The 21,927-nt window shown below is 42.6% G+C and overlaps 1 protein-coding gene across 1 annotated transcript in view; it reads left to right on the plus strand.

The window, feature by feature from the left end:
- CEP192 (centrosomal protein 192) overlaps positions 1-21,927 on the plus strand; it is a 172,473-nt gene that overhangs the window by 12,074 nt on the left and 138,472 nt on the right. The window contains exons 4-7 of the mRNA XM_074987485.1: positions 7,876-8,033; positions 12,407-12,456; positions 13,658-13,790; positions 16,671-16,825. Coding sequence (XP_074843586.1) covers positions 7,876-8,033; positions 12,407-12,456; positions 13,658-13,790; positions 16,671-16,825 — 496 coding nt within the window. The remainder of the gene's footprint in view (positions 1-7,875; positions 8,034-12,406; positions 12,457-13,657; positions 13,791-16,670; positions 16,826-21,927) is intronic.

Raw genomic sequence — 21,927 nt, forward strand, 5'->3', positions numbered from 1 at the left:
CAATTAAGGGTGTTTTTTTTGGGGGCTGGGGAGAAAATAAAAGGCAAATATACTTTTTCGTTAAATTATTTTGAGTTACTTTTATGAAGTTGATTTTTTTTAAAAGGTAAAAATTGGTCTAACTTTCTGTAAACTTATCTAAATGGCAATTCCATCAAATATTTTTCTCCATCAAATATTTTTTTCTTCATCCCTGTAAAGTCTTATTTGCTTTGCTTTTAAGAAAAGAGGGCTGTAGTCACTTTGGTTTCCAATAATGTTTTCTTCTTGTTGTCAAACCGTAAGCATTGATTTAGCTGTGGCAGAACAAACCACTACTTTACATTTCTCCACTTTTTCTCCCTTTCTGTAAGGTTTCTTAAGAAGCAATCCTATTTCAGTTTCATTCCATTTCTGTGAACAATCTTGATTCAGTCTCTTAACATTTGCTCAGTTATGTCAATTTTGAGGACTGTACTTGATTTGGTCATTTCTCTTTGTTTTTTCCTCTTCTCTTCTTTGTTTGGTCATAAGAGAAGGAATCCTATTTCAGCCATGTTGCCTTTTCCTGTCAAAACCAAACTTCCCTTAGTTTTTTGGTTGGTTCATTAAAATCTGTTACTGAAATCCAATATCTGAGGCATATGCTTGATTTTCCAAGTGATGTCTGAAGTTTTTAGAGCTTAGTTCTCTAAGTGGTTCTCTAAACTTATTTTATTTGCTGTATTAACTTTGAAAAATGCAACATATTCTCCCACGGTTATTACTTGTTCTCATTTCAAAAGTTTGTAGGAGGGGTGGGGGGGTGTTTGTTTGGAGAGATTTGCTTTGTTATAGCTTGTTCAAATATTTCAGTTCTTCTATAGTTATACTACAGGATTTAATATACTTTCGGTAGCTCTCCAGGGTCATTCTTCTGGGGTTAATAGAGCAGTTTGTGAATTGGTAATCAAAATTAAAAGCTCATATAGCTTTCATAGGTATGTGAACTGTTTGAAGTCAATCAGAACAAAAAATCTTGTTAATCAGTGTTCTGCAGAATGCAAAGAAGTGGGAAATCACTGCTTATTGGTATCTTAAAAAGAATCTATATGGGTTACGAGTCACCATTAAAACTAGTAGATTATAAAGAACTCAGTACCAGCTCCATTATTGAAATGGAGTTTTTCCACTTAAAGCCAGGATTCAATCTCAAATATGAAAGTAAATTTTGGAGAGAGTACCTAATTTGAGTAAGTTTTTTAGGAGGAAAAAAAAAAAACTTTGAGAATTCCAATCTGTAGCTAAGTTTTTTAAGAAATAAAATTTAAAAGTAGTTTCCTTGAGAAATTTGGTAACCAGTGTTAGACCTCTTTTTGTCCCTAATAATTCCAGTAAGAAAATACAAATGCTGTAGGAGTAAAGCCATAGTGTAGGCACTGTTGACAATGATGGAAGAGGTTGTTCTATCACCTTAATTAATCCAGTCTAACTGGTGTTATAGGTTGGCATTACTGCTTCTGAATGATAGCTTGGTCAACCTAAATTTTTAGGTTTAGATCAGGCATGAATATTCAAACAGTGTTGCGTTTTTGTTCAGGGTTTTTTAACCCATGTGCTGTGGCAACTGTCCAAGAGTGCTGTGAAATTTTAGTCAGTTTTCCCACAGGGCCCTGTTCATTTCAGGAGGCAGCTGAAATGCTGCTCCCCACAGACAAGCTGCCACAGAGGCCACCCTTACTCCGTGCTGTGGTGAGAGGGAGGGTAGGAGGAGACGAAACTATTGAAGCTGTGATACCGTTTAAATGGTATGTTCTAGCTCCAATGGGCTGGCGGGGAGGGGAGCATGCTTTCAATAGTTACTCATTTACTCAACATCCCTACTATGGCATTGAGCAGATTTGAAGATGCCTGTGCTTACTCTATAAGACAGTGTATTCTGTGGTGGATTTGAAACATGAATGCATTTGGTCCTTGAGTTTTTTGTGTGCACTTCTGTATTGCAAGCCTGTCTAAGACTGTAATCATAGTAAGTAAATAAATATAAGTAAATGTGACACTTAGGAGCAATCGAGTCAGGTGAAAAAAGTGGGTGTGCTATGGACTTGTTTTCAGTGAAATGTGGTGTGTTATTAAAAAGGTTGGGAACCACTGATCTAAAATTCAGATGGCCTTAATACTTGGTATCTCTCTTGGGAATGTAGTTTGATTAATTACCCAAATTTGGGACTATTTGATTAAGGGATTCCTGAGAGACAGCCTCTTGGAGTGGGGTAGGGAACCCTAGGTTTTTGTAATAGTATAATCTGGGAACTGTTGCGCGCACACACGTGACCATGGGGTCTCAGTTGTTTGAGAGTGCCCTAACTTGAGTGCTTGCCACCCACAAGCCCGGTGGGGTGGGTGTGTGTGCGTGCGTGGAAATCAGATTAAAATATTGTTGGCAAGAGAGTTTGGCCCCTCAAATCCTAGTCCTACAAATCTTGTTCCAAACCTATTAGACTGCACATGTGCAGTGTGGTTAATGGGATTGGAAGCTGGTTTAGAATTTACAAGATCTGAGTAGCTAAAGAAAAATGCTTGTTTGTCACTGAATCTGAGCACCACATGGGCATAGAGATCTAATCCAACCTCGGGTGTAGTAATGTGAAGGGTGTGGAGAAAGTAAGAAGTAAACTGCTAAAATCAGCCTCCATCAAGGGGTTTTTTATGTTGAGGATTTGTAATCTGGGGTCGTCAGAATATATAGAAAAGGCTGAAATTGCTTTTGAAAAGGCAGATTACACTTGCAAATGCTTCTTGGCAGGAGACAGTGATAGGAAGTAGAAAAGTAGGTGAAAATAGTAGAGGGTTTTAGGTATGGTGAAAGGAGTGGGGGAGGGGATGGATGACCGGGGGGGGGGGGGGGGGGGGGGGCGTGACTTGGAGAGGCTTCGGAGTTCTCAGGAGATTGGGGTCAGAAGACATCTGATGAGAGGAAAAGGGGGTGAGTTATATGGGGACTGAGAATAGGGGTAGGAGTGCCAGTCAGCACTACGTTCCTTTCCTGTGAATGCCTAGATCTGTTGGGGGGCGGGGGAGAGAGAAAGAGGGCTGCTTCTGTTTTGGTGCATGTGTCAGTATCTGGGGGCTGCCAGGCCAGGTAAGGTTCTCTAACCAGTGTTCCCTCTAATCTTCCCCATCCATATTTGGATGTTGTGTGGTTTTTTTTTCCTCCTCCCCTCCCTGCCCCCCACCAACCAATGTGTATGTGTAGAATGATCTCTCTTGAGATTTTATGTGCACTATGGCATGTTTGGATGTATACTACCAGTGGGCACTCTGCTAATCAGCTGGGTGGCACATGAATCCCTCCGGTGCAGTTGCACAAGCACACAGGTCCCAGAGAACACTGGGTCTTGCTTCTCATCTACATTTCCCCTCATGTGGGCAGGGATGTGAAGGGTGTAGGGGAGAGATGTCCCTTCAATGCATATCTGATTCCCTCTATGCCTTGTGTGTGGTCGTATCTGGAGAGGCTCCAGCCCATCTACAGCACCTTAATCCCTTTCCACCTCATATGAGGAGTTGTGGGTTGAAGAGTTGAGCCATGTCCTTGATGGCTATATGTGCCTCAGTCTTGGGGGAGCTCTGCCACCTGGGTGTGAAGCTGAGAACTGGTAAGTACCAAGAACACACTGATGCTGGGTTGAGAAGGGGCATGCTTGATCCATATCACATGCTTTCTAGCACGGGTGAGTGAGCAATGTTCCCTTTTATTTTTTCCCATCTGTGTGTGGAATGAATCCTTAGTGCATCAGTATTGGGGTGATGTGCATTTGCACCACCAGTGGAAGCAACAAACCTAGATGATGTTAAAAAATAAGTTACCATAGGGTAATTACTCCAGCCAGGACAGGTTAAACATTTTATAACTTAGTACTCAAATTTAAGTGCGAGAGAGAAATGAAAATAATAAAATTCATGAAGTAGTTAAAATCTGTTCATTTTACTAAAATAAAATTAGGAAGTATAAAACTGTGCACTGCAGGAAGTAACTATCATGACTATGAGTACATGTTAGGGTGAAAGTGTGTCTGCTACTTTAAGCAGACTGGAACTCCAGTCTGAAGCCTCTTGTTCAGAAACAGTAGCAACAACTGCCAACAACCTTCATGCCACTCTTGAGGCCAGCCATGTAGTGCTTTTCTCTCTCCTCCTTCTGCTCTGCTGGATCTCTGCAGACCATTTCTTGTGTCCTGCTGTGGTTCCCAGCCACTAATATCTGTAATATGGTTGCAGCAAAATGACTGGGCATATACAGTAAACCCTCAAGATATGCATGACCAAGTTGTGTGCGCCTTGGGTTAATGAGACTGCTGCCCCAACAGAAGTGGAAAATAGCTCCTGTGAGGGGTGGCAGCGGAGAGTCAGGCTGTCCTCCCTGACAGGAGAGGGGAAACTGCTTCTGTCAGGAGTGGCAGCCTGGCTCTTGGCTCTTGCCCTGATAAGAGTTGTTTCCCAGTCCCCAGAGTGGCAGGGAGGTGGGAGCCAAGCTGCCCCTTGTTCCTGGCTTTCCTCCACCAGTTGCTGCCTGGTTCTCAGCTCCCCACAGCTTGTGGGACCTGGGAGACTGGCCAGCCAGTAGCACATGGCTGGTCAGTTTCCCAGTTCCCACAAGGAGCTGGGAACCAGGCTGCCACTTGGTTCCTGTCTCCCTACAGCTTGTGGGGTCCTGGAAAATGACCACCATATGCAGCCTGGTTCCTTTCTCCCTGTGACTTGCGTGAAAATTTGAGTTATGTAGGGAGGTGCAGGACAATTCATATCTATTAGAATACTTAAACATTGTGTTTTAAACAGAAAAATTATCCATCTTAAGTGTAGCAGAGGTGGCATTTTGCTGTAACTATGGCCCTACTTGAATTACAGGGTGATTGTCAAATAATAGCAACTCAGTTGCAGACAAGACATAGGAAATCATGGAAAAATAATAATGGTTATTTATCACAGTAACATCTCAGGCTGCTGCTTGGCTCCCATCTCCCTGCTGCTTTCAGGACCTGGGAAACTGATCAGCCATGAGCACATGACCAGCCAGTGGCACATGGGTGGTCAGTTTCCTGGGTCTCACAAGTGGTGGGGAGATGGGAAACAGGTTGCCCACTGGTTGGTAACTCTCCGCCCCTCTGAGAGCTAGGAAACTGACTAGACCAGGGGAGCCTGGTTCCCATGTTCCCCTCAACTTGTGCAAAAATTTTGAGTTACGTGGTGGTTACAGGAACACAATCACCACCTATCTTGAGGGTTTACTGTACATATAATAAACAAAAAACCCAGCAATGCTCGAGTGCTTAGGTTGTCTTGCGTGAAATTTTCTTGAGTAGGTCTTCTCTGGCTTTTCCAAATTACTGAAAATACAATAGAACCTCTGAGTGACAAATAACTTGAGAAAGTTCCTAACGATGGAGTGTTAGTGGCTTTGTAAACTTCTGACGCAATGTTTTGTTCAACTGAAGATAGACTTAATACAGTTTTAGAACTTTATTCAGAAGAGAAATTCTGTTAGACCATCATAACTTAAACAGTCACAGAAACAGCTTCCTTACCTTGATTTTATTGTTTACATTTAACATGGTACCACTCTGTATTTTCATTTTTCATGGCTGCTGCTGCCTGACTACATACTTCTGGTTCCTGATGATGTCGTTGTTGACTTGTCAGTTTGCAACACTGGTGTCCATAACTCTGAGATGTTGTTGTGATAAATAACTATTACTTGAAATTTGCTGAGCTCTTTGACTATGCAGGGTAGAATTAGTGACACAAATTGCCAGAAGAAGTTCCCCTCCATGGATAGCCTTCTAGTATATCTGGAAAACATGCTTTCTGCCTTTTCTCTCTGCTGAACGGGAGTTCCTTACATTTGTGCACTTGGCTTCCTCAAGGCAGTCATAGCTGTTACACTTCAGAATTCCATTTTTTCCTTCACCCTTATGGTCATAGTGCTATAAAACATCGTACTTTCATCAAATCTTAATGAAGATCACACTTATTGCCTGTTGAACTCTTGACCGTGCCCCTGGCAAGAAGACATTTGTGCTTTGCTTGTGACACAGCTTACATGCTGCAGCAATGAAATTAAGCATACTTCCTTTTCCATGCTATCCTTTTTTCCTTTGATCGGGCACAGGGGTAAGGACCTTTGGCTTTTATACACATCCAGAGGGACACATCTCTTCTGGTCAGCTTTCAAGGTGCTCTGTCCTGTTTATCTGCCCTTCAGGATAGCCACACCTACCTAATATGGTAAATGCAGCTGGACTGCATACATATGATTTCCCAGTGGCTATTGCTAGCGCCAGAGGCTGGAGGAAGGAGGGACACAGCAAAGTGTGTCAGGCATGTTGCGTAACTCTATTGTTTGGCTCTTACAAGCTTGTTTTACAGAACTCCAGCCATGTCTACACAAGCCCAAATCTTCAAAATGGCCATGCAAATGGCCATTTCGAAGACTATTAATGAGGCGCTGAAATATTCAGCGCCTCATCAGCATGCTGGTGGCCGCAGCACTTCGTAATTGCTGTGGCTCGCTGCTGCACAGCTTGTCCAGACAGGGCTCCTTTTCAAAAGGACCCCGCCAACTTCCAAATCCCCTTATTCTGATGGATGGCCACGGCATGCTAATGAGGCTCTGAATATGTATTTCATTTTGCATGGCCATTTCAAAGTTTTAGGCTAATGTAGACGTAGCCTCCAAGAGCATAACTACCATCAGTTAATTTTAAGAGTATTGTCAAATAGCACTTTGGCAAAAACAGTAGATAGCAACCAATGCTACAACTTCAACCGTTGAGGGCCCTGGTGAAGGTGCAGTAGGTTATTTTGTGTGCTGTTTGAGCAGTATAAGAAAGACCTTTAGCTTTAGGATTCTGCCTGACAACAAGAAGCAAGAGGATAATTAAAATTGGGGTACATGGATGTTTAAAACGTAAATTGCTCAGTTTTAATTTGTGTTTTGTGTGTAGCTAGTCTCCTTTCACAGAGTAAGAGTACAAAGAGAGACTAATGGCTGTCTTGTGGTTTTGACAAAAAACTATATTAGCGGAGACTTGGTGACAAGTACTACCTTCAACTACTTTTTGAAGTGACTAGACTTCTAAAAATGAGCATTCTTTTAATAGGTAGCAGATAGATCCCTTTAGCTGCATTGCTAGCCTGTGCCCACAAAAGAAGGAGAGCAAGACCTATGTCCTTTTCAGGAGATCTGTAGAGTGGGTGATCGGGTCATCTGTTCATACTTCCATGTTGCACTATGCCATTGTGCATCAGACCAGAGAGAATGTGGCTTTTGGCACAGCATTACTGCAGTAAGCAACTCGTTGAATCAACCCTTCTGCTAGGTAAAGCTTTGGAATCTACTCAGCTGGAATTGAGAGGAACAAGTACCTGAAGAGTACAAGAGTTACTCATCTTTTCATAACTGTTGTTCAAGATGTGTTATCTGACCATACCCACTCTTTCCCCTTTGTTGGAGTACCTGGCAAGAAGGAACTGGAGGTGCTGGAGTGAGGGGAGGGGTAATTGGGCTGGTGGGATCATGTATAGAGTACCATACTGCACCAGTCGAGGGGGGCTCGACTACCAAGCTGATCAGTAGGCTCTTGAGAGAACCTTCCAAGAGCTGTGGTATGTGTGTGCGTGCGCACACACCAAAGTAGAGTAAATATGAGCAACACATCTCAAACAGCAGTTATGAGAAGGTGAGTAACCATCTTTTCAATTTTTTGGGACTAGGTTAGTCAGTGTATGAACTCAGGGGTATAAAGAGAATGCGTGCGCGCACGCACACAGTATATATGCATCCACAAAATAAGAGATTGTATGCTGAATGTGATCAAACTATGGCTTAAAGTGTCTGTAATTTTTTTCTACTAGAGGAGTTAATACACTAATTACAGAAGCTCATCTTCTTCCCGATGGCTTGAAAGAGCCCCCCTTAAAAGAGAGGGAGCACAACCAGAATGCCGTTGCTGGGTGTTCAAGTCTCAGTCAAGACACTTCATTTGACATCTTACCAATTGAGCGCTTGGAAGGTATTTAACTCTTAAATTCTTGCACTTGGTGGCCCATTGTGCTTAAACTTGTTTTGGTGTTTCCCTATTGATGCCATTATCAGTACATTGTTTTGATATAAAAAAGAATAACTCTTCTCTACTGGAAGCTTGTAATTGATTTGTAGAAAATGAAAATTGCAGGTTTTTGCCCGGATTTATTTTAATTCTGAATCATCTGAAGCAAAAAGGCAAAGCAAGTGTAGGGACCACTGACAAATGTATGATCTGATTTCTTATAATGAAATAGAAGTGAATCCTGAAGGCTATTGGAAATCTGGATTTCAGTATTACAATGGTATGTCACTCACTTATCCATGGCAATTTCTCAGATACAAGGAGAAAATAATTTTCTCTCCCTTTTTCCTCTTTCATTCTGTGCTGAATTTAGTGACCATTACCTTCAGTTACACTGGCCTTTAAATCTTGCTTTATATTGCCTAAAAACATTTAGTCTAGTTTTCAAGGAAGATAAACCATTGAAGGTAGGTAAATAATGGCTTATATCAGTTGCAAAAATCATGCTGTCTTGAGATAATCTTATCTTGCTTCCCTTACCTCTCTAAACAGCAATAAGATAATAAAGAATAGTTATCAGTATTTTATTAAGCTAGCTCCCCAGTATTTGAGTGCAAATACTAGGAACCCCCTGCAACTCTATATAATGCTCTGTTTGTCCTTTGGATCCCTTTCTGGAGGCTGACTACAAAAACTGAGAAGACACTCGCATTCCTTGTAGCTCTTGTGGGGTAGAAAGGGGTAATTGTTGGAAGTCAAGTAATTGTATTTTAAAAATCATTTGAATAATTTTAGTGCGTTCAGAAATGATAGGCCATCTTTTACCAGGAACACCTGGTTTTTATGGTGGTTCTCTCTCTTTTGTGTGGGAGGGGAGAGAGAGTTGGCATTTACAGATAAAACTTCCATCAAATACTCCATATAAATCACAAGTTACAGCAAGGTGGTATCAATTGTTTTAAAACGTAGTACTGGTTCAGCCTCCCTGGTGTGGTACCCTCGTGACCTGAGTGACCAGCGATCATTTTTCCTCTGCACCAGGGGAGGTCAAGTCTGCCCCACTTCTGGCCTCTGCCATGACACCCTCTTCTCTCCCCCCTGCCATTAGCTGATGGCCGAGTAATGAGTGGTCTGTGAGCCTTATCACACCCAAGTCTTCAACTGCTAGGACAGACAGTCCCTTCACAGTGGGCAGCCAGGGAGGCTGACGGGTGCCCCGAGTGTCTGCTCCATGGAGGCAGCACAACTCAGCGCTCAGCTTTTACTGCACTTTACAGCTGACCAGGCTGGTATAGCCAAACGGCTATGGTTCTTTTGTTTGTTCGGCTGAATCACAGCAACTGAAAGCAGTCAGGTTGAAGCTTAAACATGGTTACTATTTATTAAAGCAGAAGGAAAAATCTTAATGGTTACGTGGTTATTGCAATAAAAATCTTAATGGTTACAAGGTTATTGCTCTATTTGCTTAGCTACTATAGTAGGATGAGACAAATGGCATGTCAATTAGAGAAAGTTACCCATTTGAGGACCAGATGCCTCAACCTAAAGAGCTCTTACTATTGAATGTGCACAAAAGTACATTGCAGGTATAATTGTCACCCCTGCGTCCTTCAACTCCTGGCATAGCCAACGTCGTTCACTGAATCCCTTGGGAAGAACTGTACAAGGAGGGTGTCCCCTGGGTCCTCAGGAGGCAATAACCTTACCCGACCGGCAGATACAGGAAATTGGAGCTCAGAGTGGTCTGCCGGGCCCTTCTTTATACCCCTTGGGTCACGCACGTCCTTCCTTATCTAAATGTACCAATTGTGCTGGTTTGTCTTTGTGACGCCAGTTCTCACAAGGCAGTTGTAATTTAATTTACACTTGTAGGGTAGAGAACTAAATCATTAAAACAGGACATTCTTTTCATATGGGCGGGAGATTCCCCTTCTGGGACGAAAGTGTGGGCGTGTCAATAATCAGTACCAGCCAAGGGCAGGTAGAGGCCCTGGGGTCAACAGCTAGTCTGTTAACCCCCTTGTCTGTATTCTTCAATCCAGTCTCATGTTGACACAGCACATCTGTGTTTTTTTGGAAGCATCAAAACTGTACTTGAGATAAGTGCACCTGTGCTTTCAAACATTCTAAGACTGCTGTTTCTTTGCTCTGGTGCTGAAGCATCTAAAAGGGGTAAGATGGAGTAGAGCAGGGGGACTCTGTCTGGCTACACCGCCCCCCAACCCCCGACCGGCATCACAGCCACAGCTTCCCAGGGTTGTGGCTTCCCACTTGGCCTTGAGAATACCTAACTGCTCCCCAGCCAGGGGCTTTCTGTGCAGCCACAGCTTTCCCCGGCCCATGGTTCCCACTCAGCTCTGGCAATGAGCCACTGCGTCCCTGCCTGGGCTTCCATCTTACCAGCCTGGGACACAGCTCGCTGCTGCTGCCTCACTACATGCATGGCCCCCTCACCCTTTTTTCTGCCTTGCCCTGAGCTCTTGGTGCTGGTCTGGCTGGTCCCTCCTCCTCCCAGCCCCAGGACTCCATGATCCTGGAAGATCCATGGTCCTGCTGGACAAGAGTGCCAGATTTGGGAGTTAAAAATTGGCATGGAAGCAAGAGCGTTTAAGACAGACTTTTGATTTATATGGACATTTTTAGGACTAAATAGGGAAAATACAGGAAAATGTTGAAGAAATTTTCTTATTCCTGGGGGCAAAGTGGAAATAGTCAATTTCTTTGATTAGTCCTAACATTTTATAAAGCAACTGGAATATACACACAATGGGGGGCTGTCTGTTTACAGTTAATCATAATTTTAATCACTCACAGTGTGAACTATAAAACAATATTAATATTTTTATGCATCCGTAGTGAGGTCAGTATTTTGGTTTTCTTCCCATTCAGTGGGAAATATTGATTGGATGGAAAACAGATAAAAACAGACTTTTGCCTAATTTTGATAGGCTGCTATAGCTTCTCTTGAAGATAAAGCAGATTTTAGACTTCAGCCATAATCTTGGACTAAATTACTCATCCCTATTATATAGGGAGAGACAGGGTGGATTGATTTTGAATCAAGGCAATTTTTAAACCATTTTAAATCACTGAAAAATAATTTATTCAAATCAAGCTACCAAAAAAGCTAAGGCTGTGTTTAGAGTGCACTTAATTTTGGAATAAGCTCCCATTAACTCACTGCCACTTCAGTCTTCTGACAAAACAAGTACAGAATGAGGTGTCCTTGGAAAAGCTGAGCTATGCTGAAATAAAATAGGGATTGGGTTTAGGCCATCACCATTATGGTCTCTAGTCATGATGGGCCTAAAGGAGGGGCATGTATTGTGTAATATAAAATAAGAAAATGACGCACCAGCAGTGTTAGAATTCTGACTGCAACTTTCTATATTGTGTGCTTGAGTAACAGATTCTAAATCTAGTTAACTAACTACACAAGTCATAAGGAATAGCTAAACAAAACTTTGTTTTCCGGCACCACTTGACAAGTAAATTCCCAAAATTTTTCCAATGTCAAATCATACTTACATTAAAAGGTACAGAGAAGAATGGTATATGGGAAAATGAATTTTGTTACTAACAAGATGAGCCACTCAGCCATCTCTGCATGGTCATTCACATAATTTTCTCTCAATAAGTGGTCTTCCTTTTAAGATATTTCATTCTTGCACTGCTTACACCTGACATGGCTTTCCCTTTTTATCCGGGGAATGAATTTCTTCAAAATGTTCCCAGAAGATATCTTAGGAGCAGAAGTGGTGGGCTATTTTTTTTTCTTCTTGCATTTGTGCCTAGTGCTATCACTTGGCGTTCAGAGCTGTAATGTGCTAAGTCCTGTGCAAGGATGGATATAAAAGAGTTCCTGCTCACAGAGCTTAAAATAAGTAATTAAAACAATGTGGGTAATGCGTGCACATGAACTGAAATTTGAAAACCGCTTGACAAAGACTCAAAAGACCTGAGCTTAATTCTGTTTGTCACTGATCATCTTCAGAAAGACACTTGAATTCTCTTTTTTTCTTCCCATCCTGTTCTGCCAAAGTAGGTAAGACCTCAGAGCACACATTCTCTTGTTGGCGAGATGCCATGGAGCCCTAATGTCTATTGGGGTTTCTTGATATTTAGTGTTCTAAGAATGATTAGAAATGGGTAATTCCATATCTTTTTATGGTACTGTGAAGGGTGTGATACTTGACAAAATAAGAAGTCTTTGTCCCCAAAGCCACCTTGTAGCTGCAATTCCTTGTTTGCCAGGAAAGTGTAAGTATACAGACTTAATAGTGTAATATAGGAACAAATTCCAGGTGCTGTTAAACAATACTACTCTTCTGTTGCAGACTTGTCCATAGGAATATGTTCATTGCCGCACTGTGAAGAGCAAAAACAGGTAAATCTGCTCCATGAAAACTAAATTACTTTTAAACAAGAAAAGCTTACATTAACGCAGCTAATGGAATTACTGCTTTGTAGAGGAGCAAACCCTGCTGGCTCAGTGTAACAGCATCCTCGAGCTCAGAGTAACTGAGACCAGAACAAGGAATATCTACATTTGGAAGGTAGAAAGGAAAGGACTTGCTCTGTTTGTATTTTTATATGATTAAGCAAGTTTTTATTTTCATCTGGAAATCTTTAAACTGGTGCTTTTTTACCCTTTAGGAAAAGAGGTGCTGGAACTCTGGCCCTAGCCTGCCACAGCATTAATTGCCTCCTCTCCCCTGCCCCAGCCTGCTGCAGCCTTAATTGCCCCTGCCCCCCCCCCCACATCCCCAACTTGCCACCGGTTTTAACCCCATTCCCCCCCCAACCCCCACCTGTTGCAGTCTTAACTTTCCTCCCTGCCTCCCACCGCACCCCCCACCAGACTTAACTCCCACCCAAATCCCCTGCAGCCCCAACCCCTGCCATCCTTAATCCCCACCCCACTCTGCTGCAGCCCCAACCCTCCACCAGCCTTTAACTCCCCAGCCTTGAACCCTGCCAACCAACCCAGGATTCTAAAGGAGTGCCACATGCCGCTGCTCTTTTACCAGTGGCCATGTTCCTTTCCACGCAGCTGTGTGGCTCTGCCCCAGTCCTCTGTCTCCTCATACCAATGTGGCAGGGGCAGCTCTCTGACCTGCCGGACAAAGTCAGCCATTAAACCAGTTAAATGAGTGCTGCTCTTTCATGGGCAGTCAGGGAGCTGGAGGCAGAGCAGTGGTAGGAGCCGCAAATGACGGCTTAAAGAGGCGCATGTAACTCAGAGCTGCCCAGCTGCCTTTTAAAAATGGTGGCCCCAGAAAAAAGCTGGTGAGGGGTAGTGGAAAGCCTGTTTTCAACATCTTTAATACAGTTAAGAGAGCATCTTTTCTCTACCTTCCAAGCTTGTGGATATGCCTTGTTTTGTCTCTGTTACTTGTTTGGGGATGGTTGTAAGATGGAATCTGTTTTTGTACAAGGTGTGTTGCAGCTAGAACTCTTGGTAATAGAATGCAAGGAGAGGAAAGAGTCGTGGTCAGAAGAAAGTAACTTATGAAGAAGCTGTTTAAATTGCTGACTGATATAGTTGGGGAACTCTTGAGCACTTACCTACTTGAATTTCTGTGTAGATTGGTGCACCTGAACCTGGAGAAGAGTTGGTTGAAAATGAAATTTTAAGTGACTGTTTCAGTGCAAATCTTTCGGGTTCATTAGAAAACGAACAACTGCTGTCTCTTGCAAGCCTAGAAGGAAACTCAACTGGTACAGTATATAATAATTTAACTTCTAGTATGTTTTTTATGGGTATTAGTTTTAATAACTTTAATTACTAATCCCGCATGAGAGGAGTATTATCTTTGATGGCAATTGACTGTATGCTGCAATGCTTTGTGCTGCAGTGATGTCGGATGACTTATTGTTGGCCTGGAATGGAAAGCCTTGTTGTGGATGATGAAATAAAGCAGATCTCTCCTGAAACATTTGAGAGAAGGATGAAAGAGTGCCTTTTAAGAGAGCTTTATGGAAATGCACAGGGAGAATTTCTGTTGAGTCTCAGGCACCATAACAAACAGTTCCAGGGAACCCCTGCTGTGTAGGTAAAATGGCTACCACAGGTCACACCCAGCTATGACTTAAGTCCCTGTACTCTGGGTGGAACATAAAAGGCACTAATCTCCTCCATTTCACTCTGTTTTGGGACAAAACTTCTAGCTGACTCCAGGCGTACCCCACTTCTTGTCCTTCAATCTCGGTAGAGGTCTTCCTCGTGGATTCCATTTGAAAGCTTGACAGACTATGCTGGGTGATGGTTTTAAGTGGGGCTTAGCCATCCTCACTTTGTCTTGATTTGGCTGCCAAGTGGTTCTTGTCCTGCTCTGTTCCAAAGCTCCTCATCTGTGACCAAGTCTTGCCGTTTGGTGTGAAAGATGTATCTCAGGCATCTGCTTATGAATGTCTCTAGCTTGTGATTTGAAGCTTATTAGTACTCCAGGTCTCATGCATACAGGAGCATACTTTTCACATTTTGTGGTGAGGATCTGCAGTTTAGTTTTCAGTATGAGACAGTCTTAAATGAAGCTGTTTGTTTTTCCCTATTCTTGCATTGATATAACTGTCTGTCCCTGTGCCTCTTCCTGTAATACTTCAAATAGGTGAACTGCTCCACATCTTCCAGGTCATTCCCTCCGTTTGTAGCATGATTAAAATGTTAGCTCCTCAGAAGTGCCTTCCCCATCATCAGGGTCCAGTTGCAATATGTCCTGGGAGGAGGGGACTGGTTCCAATGCTTAAAACAAGGTCCTGGCTGTTAGTCAGATTGGCTCCAGTTGCCTGCTCGCCATTCTGCTCCTTTTTTCTTCAGCCATGTCCTCCCTGTTCCCTGAAGAACCTCTTGGGAGGTATCCACAAACAGCTTTAAGACTGTGTTTGGTCCCCTCTCCCCACCCACCAAAAATCCCCTACAGCTGCTCTTAAAAGTGGTATGTTTGCAGTGATGACCCAGGCTGTCCATATGCCTCCTTTTTTCCTCTGCTATGCCTGTCTGAGCTCCTCTAGTTTTATGCAACACAGCTGGGTGTCACTGGCATATTCCCTTTTTCCCCACCATGCCCCATGTGATCGTGGCATAGATATCAACTTTTTTTTTTTGTGTTAAGTAGCTATCTGCCAGAATAGATTCCATCCCCTTTAAAGTGCTACATGACTGCTGCTTTGTTTTGATAGAATACCGACTAACATGTCTCTTGGCCACTCTTGAAAAGCTGGAGTACTGAAATCAAGCTTAATTTTTTAAAGCTATCGGAATGGGCTTGACGTAAACTCAGTGTTAACAAAATTGCCCTAATGTGGCTAAATTTGACAAACTTATGGTGTGGACCAGGCCCCTGTGTCTGACTTTTCAAAGTATTCAAACATTATATAGCACCACATGTTGAAGGTACTCTACAGATGTTAGTTAATGGGTTAGTATATCTTCATTTTACAGATTGATAAAGGCGGCATGAACTTCTCCAGAGAAATGCAAGACAGTCAGTGGCAATGTGAAGATTCGGGCTTTGGAATTTTAAGCTCATTTGTTCAAAGTTGCTTTACTACCAAAGTTGCTGACTTCCACATTTTACACCTGACTTTATTCATAGATATTTAGTGCTCAGAATTCCTGTTAATCAGGCCTTAGGTTGGCCATGCAGAAACTGAGGAACACATGGGTGAAGAGCTTAGTTCAAGTGACTTGCCTAGCTTTATGAAAGTTGGGGTGACATCTAGTTCCCCATGGTAGCATTCTACTACTTTATTTTTCTGCAATCCTTTGTCTTATGCTGTCCAACTTTTGCAACAGGCCTGACTCACCAGGTGCAAACCTGTGTGTGTGTTTGTGTTTGTGTTTAATGGAGTGTAGAGACATGCTTAGTAATAACTACCACTTCTTTTAGGTACTAAAGCAATGATGGGTGTTGCTAGAAGTTCTATCAAATTCATCTTTAGCATAGCTACAAAAATGTAACTAAAAGTATATATGGAAATGTTTCAGTTTTGAGAGCATTTGAAATATATGAATTTTTCATCCTGGCTCAGGAATAGGAAGACTTTCCAAAACTTTCATAGGATGAGGAAACAGTTTTGCTTTGGCAGACTGTACACCTGTTTGATCAGCTTAATGGCTAGGTTTTATTTGTGACCAGTTTATATTTAAAAAGCCTTTGTAACCTAAATTTCAAAATTAAACAGTTTCAAATTCAGGTGTTTTTGTTTAGAAAATGTCAATGTTCAGATAACTTTATAACTTTTTTCAGCTCTTTTAATTGAGAAACTGATGAAAACCAATCCTTTCCTGAAAAGTTGGAATTGCATTTTTTGATTAAAAGAAACTTTAGGAACAAAACAGCCAGCTACAGAACCAGGTCTACTTGCTTCATGCCCACTTTCTTGCGTAATATTGTGCAAACTAGTCTCTCTGCCTCAGTGTTTTTGTTTGATAACATTGGGACAATATTATTTCTCTGCCTGCTAAGGCGGTTAGTTACATTCAGTATGTTAGTATTGGTACACCTCACAATATTTATGGTAATGGGATCACTTAGAGATTTATGTATATTTTATTACTTTAAAAGTTTTATTAATGCACTTTCTATATATCGATAGATGATGATATTGATGAAGATGAGTTCTATGATAACCAACTGGAAGCCTATTTCAAACAGCTGGTGGCACCAGAAATGCCAAGAGGTAATTGTGAAGGAGAGGAATTTTCAGAATGTATTACAGCATTGAAGCTGCCTGAAAATGGCTTCAGTCAGGTAAGCCTAAATCATAATTCAAGGCTCCGTGAGCTTAAAGGCTTGCTAAGTCTGATAAGTGACTATTAGTCTAATGTATAGCAAAAGAGGGCTTTCACCTTCTCCAGCAATCAATCTTTTTTCAGAAAGCAGTCAGTACAAGGATTTGACTTAAGTGTATTCATTTCAAGGCCTAATACAAAAAGGGAAACTTTATTTTCTAAATTTCTCCTATCCTGTTTCACCCTCCATTTTAGGTTGACCTTCAAGAGAAAAAGATACAAAGGCAGCAAACAGCCTGCTAGTCAGACTCTCCTGCTTTACTGGCTTTTTCTCTTTCTCAGGCATTGAGCTAAGAGCAGTGTAATGTGTTGCTTGGGCAGTGGCTTATTCACACCCCTGAGTGACCTAAGTGTGTGCTTTGTTTTTTGTTTTGTGTGAATAATGACCATAGCGGTGATGGTGTAGATGTGGCTTAAGGGGCTAGCAAACGGTTGTCTTTCAGGTTTATGGAAATATATTGGGATAAGAGCTATTTTAATGGAATGTAGGCTTTACTTTGTTCACTTGTTTGTTTGTTTTTTCTTTGATTATCATTCCTTCCTCTGTCCTTCCGTGGATTCTCCTGGTACTCTCCTGTTGGTCACTAATGGCAGAGAAACCTGTGGATTAAATTTGTGTTGCTGCATCTGTTTCTCTTAAAGAGAAACTACAGGAAACCCTCAATGCATGATTTTGAGTTGCGCTTAATTTGCATTTGTGAGTTAAGCATAATTCAAAATCCTGCTTCCCCCACGCTGGCTCAACCCCTCTTCCCCACCCTGCAGGGTCCTGATACTACCCCCATCCAGCCCTGCTCACCACCCACACACAACGCCAGCTCACCCTTGTACCCAGCTCTGGCTGTAGCTCACCACCTGTCACATGTGGCTCTGGTTCAAACCTCTACCCCACTATGCGTGGCTCCCATTCAACCACCCCAGCACATGGCTCTAGTTCAGACCTCCCACCACATGTGGCTCCAGCTCAACTCCACCTCTCCACTCCCTCCTCAACCCACTGCCAGGCTTAACTCTCTCCAGCTGCCCCCCACTCTCACACCCTAGCACTTACCTCACAAAAGGAACTCCAGGTGCTCCTGCATCCCTGGCTGCAGAATTGGAATTTTGCTGGGGAAAAAGTTCGCCCCCTGACTTAACTGAAACTTGAGATATGCAACGGTGTGTGGGAACATAAACCTCACTTAAATTGAGGGACTACTGTATAAGCGTGTGTCTAGGGCTTTTCCTGTCCTGTAGGATAGCTGGGAGCATCTAATCAGGGAAACAGGGTTGCTCTTTGACAATAGCATTTCCCCCACAAAAAGGCAAAGAAATTGGTAGGAGAAAAGTCTCTTAATCAGACTGTCTGAGCCTTTTTAAAAATTGGCCTTTGTAACATGGATGAGCTAAGAGTTCCTCAAAACAAAATCCTTTTCTTAAGTGAAAAGGGCTATGTTTATGAAAAGCCCAGGACTAGGTCTTGAAAGGCTGGAGTTTATACTGGGATGTGAATATACAAAGGTGGAACATCTTGGTTAGTTTGATCTAATGCATTCTGAAATGTTACTTAGCATAGGGCATGCTTGTAATTTAGCATACGCTAAGCTGGACAAATTAGAGCCAGTCTGTCATGTGCAAAAGTGTATTATATCTAGTAGTGGTTTTTAAAGAGATATTAGGTCAAGCTAGCTAATGTGATCCAACACTTAGACCTTTCTGAGGCATTGTCTTGACTAGGATTTAGATTTTGAGACTCTAGAGAGAGGGGTAACCATTTTCTACTTATGGTAGGTCTCCTGCAAAATTCTGATCCCTTCCTAAATGCCTGTTTTTATGTCGAAAATGGTGAGATCTCTGTGAGTGAGAGTTCAGAGTCCCCTGGAGACTCCTGAAAGAAGGAACTCCAATGATAACTGAGCAAATTATAGTTGACTGCCACATCTACTGTAATCAAGGTATAGACCATATTTCTCTTTAAAGCTCAAATATCTCTAGATGCTTTAAAGTCTACATGGTTGCTTGAATAGCCTCAAAATTTGATGTGCACTGTGGGCCTTGTAGTGTTAAGGATCCAAATTTCACCTGGGGATTCCCAAGATAAGCCCCCTGGAGGGGAAAAAGGTCTTTCTGAAGGCTCATGGGTTTTTACCAAGACACTTTTTGGCCAAGATGGAATTCAAACCAGGCTGTGATCATTGCATGGGAGTCTCAATTGTTTGAGAGTTACTTGGAGAGCAGGGTGGGCAATGAGTTTTGATGGGCCACTCCAAGATTTTAGTAAGTGACAAAGGACCGCATTTTTCTGTGGAAAGGGTATAAGATTTGGGATGGAGTTTGGGTGCAGAATGGATCTTCTGGGATAGGACACTGGTGTTCAGGAGAGTGTGGCATCTGAGAGGGAATTTGGGTGAAGGAGGGGGGTTGTGATCTGGTGCAGGATCCAGGATGTGGTATGGATGTAGGAGAGGCTTCTGGCCTGAAGGAGGGATCTAGAAGCAGGTGAGCAGTCTGTAAGGGAGTTGTGACCTAGGGAAGAGGGCGCAGCAGGTTTGGGTGGTAATCTGGGGCAGGGGATTGGGTACAGAGTCTGGGAGGCGGTACAGGAGAAGATTCTGGTTTGGGGTAGGGGTATAGGAGGAATGAAAAGTCTGGGAGGGAATTGGGGTGCGGGAGGAGGTGGGCTACTAGAGGCAGGCTGTGGCTGGGATGAGCTTGCTAAAGTCACTTGAGGCCAGCAGCACACTCCAAGCAGGTTTCTCTGCCTGTCAGCAGCCCTGGACTGCTGGAAGCAACTGACTGTTTTTCATGTGGCTCTTTGCACTGAGGAGGAGGGATTTGCGCACTGTCCCTCACCCCTGTTGGCCAATTGCTAAAACCCTCCCCCCTTTGCAGCAGAGAGCGCCACTAGGGGAGCAGCCAGCTGCTTTGAGGCCAGATTAAAAATCTTGGGAGGCTGGATCCAGCCTGTGGGCTATATTTGGGTCACTGCTGCCTCATAGTGTAAGCCATCCACTAGCCCTTTAGAGGTGCAAAATTAGCATTGTTAGCAGAATTTTAGGTCTCATTTTAAGAACACTAACACTCATGAACTGAACGGAGTACACTGAATGTGCATAGAATATGCCAAAAGTATGTGTAGCCTTGAAAGCTTCACAGGCGTGGGAGAACTCAGGGGTCTCTTATGTAAGTGCCAGGATGCAGAGCTGGCCTTTCTAATTGGATAGCTAGCAGTGACGTGTGGCATTATACCTGTCTGTCAATAATGGGTTAGTGAAAGTATAGTGTTAAATAGAATATTTAAATCTTTCAGCTCCTTTACCCTTAAAGGAGGTGGAGCCCTTTCTGGGGAGAAGGCTTAGAGTTTGAGTAGGAAAAAAAAAAAAAGGCGGTAATTTGGATTCACCTAGAATTTTTTAGCACAGATAAGGTGTTAATGTACTTCATTATGTCACATACTTAGTGTATAAATCCGAAGAGGGAATGTGAGGTCTCTGTGCTATGGGTATATTGGGTAGGCCAGGTTTTCCCAAACTTTGTTGAGTTGAATCCCCCTTTTGTTTAATGAAAAATACTACACTGCCTCAGGAGGGTGGCGTGGAAACACACACCCTGCTGCCCTGGGCCAGAATTTAGGAGATGGTCAAAACTGAAGCCTTTGGGCTTTGGCTTCAGTCCTAGGTGGTGGGGCTCAGACCTTGGCCCTAGCAAGTCTAATGTGAGCCTGGTGACCCCATGAAAATGGAGTTAGAACCCCAAGGGGGTCACGACCTGCAGTTGGAGGACCACTGCTCTAGGTAACTTTTCACTGATAACAAAGTATTTTTATCAGCAAATAACTATCACTTTTAATCCCTATAAACAAAAGTGAGATGTCCAATGGCTGCTCCCTGACCCTGATAATCATTAGTTATGTTGGACTTGATAATAAGTGTGCTTATTGAATCTAAAGAGTAGGATTTAACTGATTGCAACTGAAAACAGGTAAGCCAAAATTAAACAAAATATGCCAATACACTACGGCTATGCCTACACTAAAATCATCTGTCGACCAAAGATCTTCTGACAAAACTGCTGTTGACAGTGTGTCCACACACCACAGCAGATTGAAAAAGCAATCTGCTCTGTTGATGGAGAGTGGCCATACTGCCTGGCCCTCTCTTGACAGAATGGTCAGCTGGAAGCACAGCGCACAGGGCTGCCCGGAAACCTAGAAGCCCTGTCTGTTGACAGAGGTCCCCCCTGGAGTGTCAACATGGCTTTGTTTCATTGACAGATTCTGTCTAGAGAGGCCTTTTGAGGAGTAAAGGGACTTCAAAGTACTAGCGGGTTAGCCGCAATCTGGCACTTTGAAGTTTGCCACTTCAGAGTTGCCGTGGGGGGGGAATTCGCTTAATGAAGTACTGCATACGCACTGTAGCACTGCATTAGTAATCTCCTGACACCCTTCTTACCATGCTCCCTTCAAAGTTGGGAGCTAGTGTAAACACAGCCTAAGAGAAGTTGTTTCAAGGTATATTCTTCCTCTGATCCTTTAATCCAGGTAAAATCCTTCAAGACAAAGCTGATCTCTTTTCTCTGGACTGGGTTTACAGTTTTTTTTAGAGTGGTTTGTTGTCAGGCTTCTTCCCATGAATCATATTTTAGGCTAGAGAGGCAATTTCAAAAGCCAACTTAAGACAAAAGACTGACTGATTTCAGTTTCTTAAATATATTTTTTTCCTAGGGTGGGAATCCTTTTGCTTTATCTCTGCATCCCCATGGAAGCATGCCAGATTCATAGTTGATTACAGCACCAGGTGTCTGGTCACATCTCTCTTTACAGGAACAACCTTAGTTTGGGCATACAAGAAAAATTAAGCCAGTTACAGATCATTTCTTGATCACTGAGCTGTTAAGTTTCCTTAATCCCACTAATGGCTTTCACTAGAAGACTTAGATTTATAAAAGAGGTTCACACTTCATATTTCTATTTCTGACTTCACATACAAGAATATATGCACAAAAATAGAATATATAGAATCAGCAAATGGTACTTTTAGAAGTTCTATTACATTATGTATTTTACCTAAAAGCATCTTTGAG

Source organism: Carettochelys insculpta, chromosome 2, assembly GCF_033958435.1.
Source record: "Carettochelys insculpta isolate YL-2023 chromosome 2, ASM3395843v1, whole genome shotgun sequence".
NCBI classification, from domain to species: domain Eukaryota; kingdom Metazoa; phylum Chordata; order Testudines; family Carettochelyidae; genus Carettochelys; species Carettochelys insculpta.